The sequence below is a fragment of the Solanum stenotomum genome, chromosome 9 (genome assembly GCF_019186545.1).
Source record: "Solanum stenotomum isolate F172 chromosome 9, ASM1918654v1, whole genome shotgun sequence".
NCBI lineage: Eukaryota > Viridiplantae > Streptophyta > Magnoliopsida > Solanales > Solanaceae > Solanum > Solanum stenotomum.
Genome location: NC_064290.1, coordinates 46,296,753 through 46,306,596, shown reverse-complemented (window position 1 = coordinate 46,306,596; position 9,844 = coordinate 46,296,753). Strand labels below are relative to the sequence as shown.

The window sequence follows — 9,844 nt, the reverse complement described above, 5'->3', positions numbered from 1 at the left end:
TTCTTACCATAAGGTCCTTTTTTTTTAATGGTGGTGTTCAAATCAACTTATAAACTCTTTTCGGCCAATAAAACTGAAAGTGACATAACTGTATTTGATTGGTTGGAACACATTACTTGTACACACGGTGTATTTCTATTAGTTTAATTTGACTACGCATGCTATGTTATTTTGACATGTGACATGATTTTGTCGTCTTCTTCATTTAACTTGGCATGACACGCCCATTTGACATATAGCACTGAATTGGTCATCTAAAATAAGATGATAATTTTGGCTTAGCAAAGTGGTTTCATCATTTGTAATTCAAATTAATGAACTAATCCAACAAAAAAAATGGATTTTAATTAAATTCGTATTTATTGAACTTATTACTTATATAATTGATTAATTTATATTGTTAATCCACAATGTTTATTTTTTAAAAATTTATTTTGAATTTAATATGATCTGAATTTAATATATTAATTTATTTTGAATTTAATATATATATACGAAGAATTAAAAATAACGAGGGTAGAAAAGATTTTGCATAAAAAAGGGGGAGAATAATTATTTTTCAAGTTGAGGAGAATATTAAATTTTTAAATCAAAGTTTGTGGTGTAAATAATTTTCACCCTACCTTATCTATTATCTTACCGGAGTCATTACTAATCTTACTTAAATGAATTAATTGTAATTATTTTTTAAATGATTTAATAGCATAAACAGTTATTTACACAAGTTCAAGTTGTATGCAAATTATATTCGATGATAATATTTAAATCAAAGCTAAACACCTCAATTATACATTTGAAATTCAGTAAACAAAGATTACATCTTAAGACATAGATAACAATAAAAAAAATAATCTTCTAATTGATGTTTCACAATAAATAATTTGAGACGAATAAAATATAAATTATCCTTATTAATTATGTTTTAAAAAACTAAATTGAGTACTAATATTTTATATAGTTACTATAATAATGATAATATTAATAGTAAATGAAAAATTTCTCATCCTTTAATATATTAAAAAAAAAATAAAATATATATATATATATTCTCCTCTCATAAATAAAATTTATAGCCGAAATTCTCAAGTACATCGGAGTAGTCAAAGACGCAGTCAGATTCGATCGGCCGGCAGCCGGAATAGGGATTCTCAGAGTGATTGTTTGAAGAGATGGGTGGCGAATCGAATTACGAGATTCATCAAAATGCCTACATCAAGTTAATCCTTCATGCCCTTAAGCACAAGACTTCCTCCGTCAACGGTGTTCTTCTTGGCCGAATCTCCGGCAACGGTGACAACGTTGAAATTGTCGAATCCGTTCCGTTGTTCCACTCTCAGATTGGTTTACTTCCACCACTCGAAATTTCACTTATCATGGTCAGTTCCCGTCCCTTTGAAATAAAGTGGATTTTAGTAGCAATTGAAGTATACTAATTGTTTTGATAATGAAATTGAGCATTAGGTTTGTATTTAGTAGTAACTGAAGTACACTGATAGTTGTGATAATGAAATTGAAGTACACGAATTGCTCGGGCTCGGCTCACCTTGATACCCAGGCCTAATAATTACAGGTTAATACTTGTAGATGTGGGTTCATATCCACTATATCTGTAGGATAATAAATTTGAACTGAGTATAAAGGGATGTTTTTTGGAGAATTTTCAACTAAATATATACCATGCCTTCTACTTGTTTTAGTTATTTGGAAGTCTCTTCTTATCTTGTTTAATTTTATTTGGATAGATTGAGGAGTACTATGCTGATAAAGGTTTGAGTATTGTGGGTTATTTTCACGCAAATGAAAGATCTGATGATTTTGAGGTCGGAAATGTGGCCAAGAATATTGGTGATCATATCTACAAATATTTCCCTCAAGCTGCTTTACTTCTGGTACCTTTTTTTCTTACTCAACATAGTCCAATTCAGAATGTTCCAATCTTTAAATTGTAAGTTAACAATGTGCTTGAGGTTAATGTGTGTCACTATCTTGTATTTTACAGTTGGATAACAAGAAGCTTGAAGCTTTACTGAAGGAGGGCAAAGACAGGAGTCCTGTTATGCAGGTATGCACATTTCATTTTAATGAGCTATTGGCTTTTGAACTAAATTAAGTCTTTTTATTCTTCTTCATATTCTTACCCCTTCCAGTTTATTATTGATGCCAAATTTCAGTCATTATGCCATTCAAATTTGAACTTTTGGTGCATTAAGCATTAGTGACTACGTGACCAACTTCCTATATATGGTTTATACATTCCTTGAGAATAATTCTAGCTGCCATATGGTTTCTCTTCTATATCTGTCCCTTTTTTTTCTTGGTGATGAAGTTAGTTGGAATAATGTGGTTGCTTTAGTTCTTTTGTTTCTATTTAATGCGGAAGGTTATTAATTCTTTTTCCATTTACTAGAGAACTTTGTGTTGCTATTTGACTATATAGAACTCTGCCCTTTTGTTTTGATAATTATGGGAGTCGAGGAAATCAAGTTCACATCTGAGTCTGTATGTGCACAATAATCTTCATGTTCTATTTCTGCTGGGTGAACAAATAAAAATCCTTATTTTATATTCTATCTGCGTTGTTTCTAATTAATCCAGTCGGCACGAAGGAAAAGCAGTTGATAATCCTACTTCTCTGTGCCAAGGGTAATGAACTACTATGCAATGGCTAATGGGTATAACTTGAGGATTGTAAAACTGATCCCACTAGGACTTGGTATATTTGTGAACTTGGAATGCCCTTTTAGATGCTCTATCTCACAGGCTAAAATGAGGGTTGGGTTTAGTAACAAAACCTTGAAATCAGAACATAATTGTGATCCTTGTTACAAAAACCCAAGAGAAGTCATTAGCACAAAACTTGAAGAAAAATCTACTCCCTCTGTCCCAATTTAAGTGTCTTAGTTTGATTGTCCACAATGCTTATGAAATAAAGAAAACATTTGAATCTTGTGGTCTTAAATTAAATATGTGTGTATTCCTTTAAATCTTGTGGTCTTAAATTTGCCTAGAAGAGTGTTGGAGTTGAAAAACTTACTAAAGATAGGAAGAGACACTCTTTTTGGGATAGATCAAAAATGAAAGTAAGACACTTAAATCAGGACGGAGGGAGTACAAAACAATTCCAAGTACACTGTTAAGGACATGAGAGGGAGATTGGAGACTGATCTCAATCTGAATGTGACAAAATCCAAGCTTAAAAGGACTACGTTGATGGCCCTTGAGAAGTTAGATGGGAGCTTCAAGGATGATTATTATAATCTTGAAATATATCTAAAGGGCCATCCAAGTCATAAATATCAATTTTTTCCGTCCTCAAGCCATACTTATTAGCGATTGCATAGTAGTTCATTATCCTTCTACCTTCCACAATATCAGAAAATGTCATATCCTTCTCCAACTCCCTTATAATTCTCCAACCTACTAATAACCTCAATTCCTTCATCATACTCAAAATCACAATTATAGTCCTCCATAACATGTTCATTATCAGATGCTACCTCAACGTCTACATGATATGTTTCGATATGATGCAAAATGATATGATTATGGATGATCAAATTTGTCTCATCCGCAGCAAACAAGTGTATAACTCCAAACTCATGACAAATAAGGCTCTGCAAAGCCCTAAAATACCGTCATCTCCATCAATAATATAGTACCTACTCGGGGCTAGCTACTAACAATTGTTTAGCTTTAATAAACCCTAGCTCTTTCTTGAACTCCTCACAAGAATCTTTATAAGAAAGCAGGTTTCGGGTCAAACTTATGAAAGAAGTGCGCCAGTTTCTTACTATTGAATAACTGAGGAGAAAAGACTCATTCATCCCCATAGTGGAAACACACTTTCACTTTGTCAATCATACTTCAATAAAGATCACATGCAATGGAAAAAATGAGGGACCACATCAACAACATACATAGGCTATGCAAATCTGTGAATATAAAAACTCTAGAATGACAACACATTTTGGGGCCATAAAAGAAAGGAACAAAACCATAAAAAACACTGAAACTTTACATAGTAAGCTATGATTTTACATAGACAAAAACAAGAAACCCCAAATTAAAAGATTCTCTACCCACCACCTTAAATAATTATTTAAATAGAGAACCAACCTTTATGAGCTATTCCTTTTGTCCTTTATAAACAAGCTATGAAGCCTCCTTTGGCAATAGTCTTTTTCCCGATCAATCACCAAAAGAACTGAGTTTAGGGTTAAGGATTTGGGTCTGGTCGAGTAAGGGAATTGAGGAGAATGGATTATGGGTTTGGGTAAAAAGATTACTGGGTCGGGTTCTAATATGGAGCGGTTAAAGCTAATTGGGATGGGTTTAAAATAAGTGGGACATGTTAGTGATGTGGCCTGTTTAATTTGATGTTAGTGTCCAATTTGGTATTTTTAAACCAAAAATTGGTATTTAAACTGGCTATTTGAGTTGTTAGTGGTAAGTGGCACGAATGTGCAAATTGTGTCACGGCAATGACAAAAATATGCACAACTAATAACGAGTGGCATGGCAGAGCCATTTTGATAGTTCGATGATATATTTGTTCTTTTCTTCTTTTACAAAAAAACATGGGCAATCTTGTCATTCAGGTGGTTTTAGTGGTCATGCTAATATACTGAGTGGTAACCAAGGTAGGTCTCATAAATCCTATTGGACCTCAGCTTTGATTAAGAAATCAAATGCTGGGATTGCAAACAAGTAGGTCACAAGAAAGCTGCTTGTCCCTGAAAACGAAACCAGGTGACCATTTTTCTGGACCAAACCATAGCACTACCATCAAGGGTTTAACATGATTGGGCCGATGGTATCAAATCCCTATTTATGGATATATTCTACACAATCATTTTCCATATAGGACACTAAATACATTATATTCTTAAATAGTTGAAACTCTTCCTTAGGGTTCTTGTTAAGGTCTCGAAGGCAATATCATTTGATAACAAAGAGATTGAAAATTGGATATTCTCTTTGTATTTCCATCGAAGATGTGTTCATTTCTATAACACCATTGTTGAGGAGAACAACTTGTTCTTGAAATCATTCTTGGCTACAAAGATGAACATAATGATGGGTTCAAGAAAGATGGAAAGTTGAGAACCCTCTGAGGTGGAAAAATTGAGGGTAAGTACAATGAATAAAGTGAGAACTCATTTAGTTATGGCTCAATGATGGGTTTGAAGACTTTGACCCAAACTTTTTTTATCTGGTTTGTTGAACTATATTCCCGTTGTGTTTATGAAGATGGGCTTGTTATCCAATGTTACTTGGCTGAGTCAAAAGGAATTGCAAGCCAGTCAAAACATTTCCTACAAAAAATTTGATTGATGAGTTTGATTTTGTTTAAATAACTTAGCTTTGTTTCTGATAATTGCTTTTGAGTATTGGTGTTAAAAAGGGGATTAAAAAAAAAGGAGGAGATGAGGCAATCATTGAAGATCTGAAGGCGACCATAGCAGGTCGGAGAGGATGACAAACAAAAGGAATTAATATAAGTTATATCAACCGAAAATTATGTGTTCATGCACTTAAAATTTAGGTGTAGACATGCACGTATCGTGCTGGTGACAGGCGTGCACGAGATATATATTTGTCAAGTGGAATTGTTCAAATAATCACTATGAAAGTTAGTGGTGTCTATCTGAAAATTGCTGCCAAGTTTGAGGTATCTCTGTATTTGCCCGTGAATGTAAAAAGAATTAGAAAGCCCATTGCAACATCTTCAGGGGGAAAACAATATCAGCACCCAAGTTTGAATTTGAAGTGGACCGTATTTGCTCTGTTTTAATATGGGATGAAGATGAATCACCGTGCTTATCTTGCAACAGAGGAGAAAGTTGCTTTAACTTAGTTAGATGAAATTAAGTTCAGTTGCTTTCATCTTCATGTGAAAAACAGAGAACTATCTGGTATGAGTACTTGGCTTCTTATGATGAGTTCCAATAGACCGCTGGCCTGAGAATTTTGAACTTCAGATTCTTCTTGGTGTAGTTTTGGAATTCCTTATCAATAAAGCATTGCTGGATAATTATTTTGTTTGCATAATCTAAATCAGATTCTCTTTATGATGCCCCCTTTACCAATATTTCCAGCAGTTCACTTTTTTGTTTTTTTTGGGTAATCGTGGTGTTTGGTTTCGGTTCAGTTTGTGCACACGTTGACTAATTTCACGGGGCACGTACTATCTTTCACCAACACAAGTATCAGGTAATAATGTTCACCAAGGCTTGGATAGATGGGAAGAAAGCGCCTAGGTCTTTTATCTCCGCTGTCATTTCAACTTCTTCATTAACCATTAGGCCCACACCCTTGCATACATATTCCCGGTGGTGCTAGATGTGATTATTTTGAAATCCGTTGGACAACAATTTGTGATACTTGATTGTCAATGTCACTATTCTCTGTATTAATCTGGTTCTCCTTACTTTTATAATTGTGTTACATATTGCACTACAAGCTAATTCAGAGGTCCAGGTTCTGCTTGACTTTAAAGCTCGTTCTTGGCAATTATTTGTGTTTTCATAATTTAGTCTTGCTTGTATAAAATTACTTGTCTTGCTTGTATAAAGCTGTGATTTTATAGTTGTGTCTTGAACAAGTTATTCATGTCATTGTAGTAGTTTCCTTTACTTTAGCTCTTTTTAATTATTCAGCTTTACACTAAGGAATCATCTAGGAGCTGGAAACTAGCGGGAGCTGATGCAAGCGGCTCTCTGAAAATCAAAGAACCATCTGCAAATATTGTTCTACTAGACTATGTCTCATCTGGGAAATGGAAGGACATTGTGGATTTCGATGACCATCTGGATGACATTAGCAAGTAACAGCTACATACAATTATCTGCTTGAACTATGCTTACATCCACATTGTTTTCGATAATTTACTTATGATTTCTTCTTCTTCTGCTAATTCATTTTGGTAGGGACTGGCTGAATCCAGAACTCTTCCAGTGAAATGTCTACGGAGGATGACACAATTATCATGTTGTTACCGCGTGTGGTATTTGGTGTTTATCCCTCGCGCGTAGTTGCTGAGTTTATTTATGGAGAAAAGAATCTAATGGCTCTGAATTTGCAGACCTATGAAGATTATCAATTCCCTAATGGCTTTGGAATATTATTAGAAGTTAGGGTTCATATCGTTGCAAAATTATGCGTTTCTAATAGGTCAAACATGCTTTTTTGAGCAACACAACTTAATTTTGTACTGAATGGAACCATAAGTTTTTATTTAGAACTAAATCATTTTGCATGCTTGTTTCATGGGTGGTAATTTTTAGTTTATGCAATTCGTTTGGTAGTTTGTTAGATTAGTTATTCCATTTTCTACTCTGTGTAAAGATACTACACCAATTTCCTTAGGTATGCAAGTATTTGTCATATACAAAAACTTTAAATTGCAAATCAAATATTGTATTAATTTTATGCATAAATAAAAAATTTTTTAACTAGTTACCAAACATTGTACTACAACTTATACATAAAGTAATAACTTCTTTACTAGCAATCTTGCATCAACTATAATAATAATACAAGTCATTGAGGAATATAGATGCTTTGTTGGAAGTCTTCTTGTGAAAGCATCATACCCTCATTTGTATCAAGTGCATCACATCATCAATTGTACATGAAAAAGTACTAAATAAAATTTGAAATTAGTTATACTGATATTATTTCTAATCAATTGTTTGATTTGTTGCAATGATACCTAAACCCAACTCGGTAGGTGAAGCAATTCACATTAGATCATTTAATCACATTAGATCGTTTCTATAGTAGGGTCTTCATAGTTTGAGTAAAAATCTATCCAAACTGAAAAATCAAACCAAATTAAATTGTTTGCGTCCCTCCCCACCCCACACCCATCACCACCAAAAGTCATAATATCTGAACAGGTTCCATTATGATGAGAAATGGAGCACTTCAACCAATACTTTATTTACATGTGTGGTCCAATATTATCCTTCCACTCTATATATCCTTTGGTCCAAATTGGACCATATTCAAAGTTATAATTTGTTGTGCAATGCATTAGGCATGGGCATTTTCCACTTTTGGTAAAGTCAATAAGTCATGTTTATTTTGGGACATATAGGAATAAATTCTGTCTCATCCTTTTTTTTTTCCTCCTTTGCCTATAAATAGTCACAACAAGTATGCCCATTGAGTAAGTCTAAGAGGTACATGAAATTTGTGATCCATAATAAATCATTTTCTCCTATTCTACTTGTGGAGATCTCTTTTTTGCTCATAAATTGTCTAGAGAGTCATTGCATGAAGAGGTAGGGAGTGGATTGCAGCCAAGGATGACTTGCCGAGATGTTGTAGCCCAATATTGCAATGACGTATCGGCAGGTCATCTTTGGCTACATTTTATTCTCTCCTATTCATGTAAAGCTCTATAAGACGTATATGTATGTATATATGTATAGTCGGAAGCCATTGAGTGCACGTGCACTCACAACCCAATTGGAAAAAAGGTATATATATCGTCGATTCATTTCGAGTTAATTTATGTTCATATAATCTTGTAGTAAGACACACATATAATTTGAGGTGAAGTAATTGGTGCACTCACACCATTCAAAAAAGGTACTCCCTCCGTTTCAATTTGGCACGATGTTTAAAAAGGTAAGAGATTTTTGAATCTTGTGATCCTAAATTAAAGATATGTAAAATACCAAAATACCTTTTAATATTGCGGTCTTAACCATATCATGCAAAAACTTAGAATAAAAGAGTTGTCAAAAAAGGAATGAGACGTTCTTTTTTAAAAGGATTATAAAAGAAAGTACGAAAAACATGTGGCCGTTTTACCCTTCACTTAAAAATTATCCCTATTAATAATTTTGTACAGAAAAGTTCTATAAAAGAAAAGTTGAAAAGAAAAGAAAAATCCTTCTGTTGATGATAATTTTTGCTGCATTGAATCATATTAATAGAGAGGATTGTTTCATGCACCTTCCAACAATTCAAATATACTATTCTAAAAGTGTGAAGACCCTAAATTGAAGGGGTAATTAATTAATACTACCAAACTTAATTTACTTGCTCAATTTTTATAGGTTCAGAGAATATCTAAAATCATTGGCCAATCAACAAAGAAGTCACTCAAATAGGCTGATTGTTCATTTATTTCAATTTGTATTTCCATACTAAACAGTTTGTGATACTCATAACAATGCAGTTTAACATGACTCATATTACAAGAATCAATTCTTAGTTGAGATTCAAGTGCAACACGTGTCCAAAACTAGTATATATATATATAAAATATGTCCGTTTGTGTTGAGAGATGTCGAGCTAATTAATATACTTTTCATATACTCATACCTTGTACAATTCATCATCTTCTGCTCATGTAAGACTCAATAAGACATACTGTATTAGTAGTATTATTTCTAAAGGATAGACTGTATCGTTTTTCGTCATTACATATATAATGTCATACTTCAACAATCTAAAGGATAAACCTAAAGAAATGAACGATACAAGGAAAATATATTATAAAAAAATGTAGGATAAAAGATTAATGTAATGACACAATCACACAAAATCAATCGTTATGGAACTTTGCGTCACTACACAACACTGAACTTAATGACATAAAGTCATAAACATAGTATAATAAAATTTAATTAACAATCGAAAAAATATTGTATAATACAATATAATAGGTAACAACCATTCAAACAAGTTGGATTATTGTTGTAAGGTTATTATCATTAAATTCACCATACAATTGAAATTAGGGGTTTAAAAATTAATATTGGTTGAGATTTTAGTAATTATATATATATATATATATATATATATATATATATATATATATATATTA

General features: G+C 32.9%; 1 protein-coding gene across 1 annotated transcript; it reads left to right on the top strand.

Moving 5' to 3' along the window:
* The first annotated feature begins 1,068 nt into the window (after window positions 1–1,068).
* On the top strand, window positions 1,069–7,260 carry LOC125877903 (ER membrane protein complex subunit 8/9 homolog). Its single transcript, XM_049559193.1, has 5 exons — window positions 1,069–1,376; window positions 1,743–1,889; window positions 2,000–2,062; window positions 6,660–6,826; window positions 6,930–7,260. Exons 1-5 carry the CDS (start codon window positions 1,170–1,172, stop codon window positions 6,958–6,960), a joined length of 615 nt encoding a protein of 204 aa, XP_049415150.1. The 5' UTR covers window positions 1,069–1,169; the 3' UTR covers window positions 6,961–7,260.
* Window positions 7,261–9,844: the final 2,584 nt, after the last annotated feature.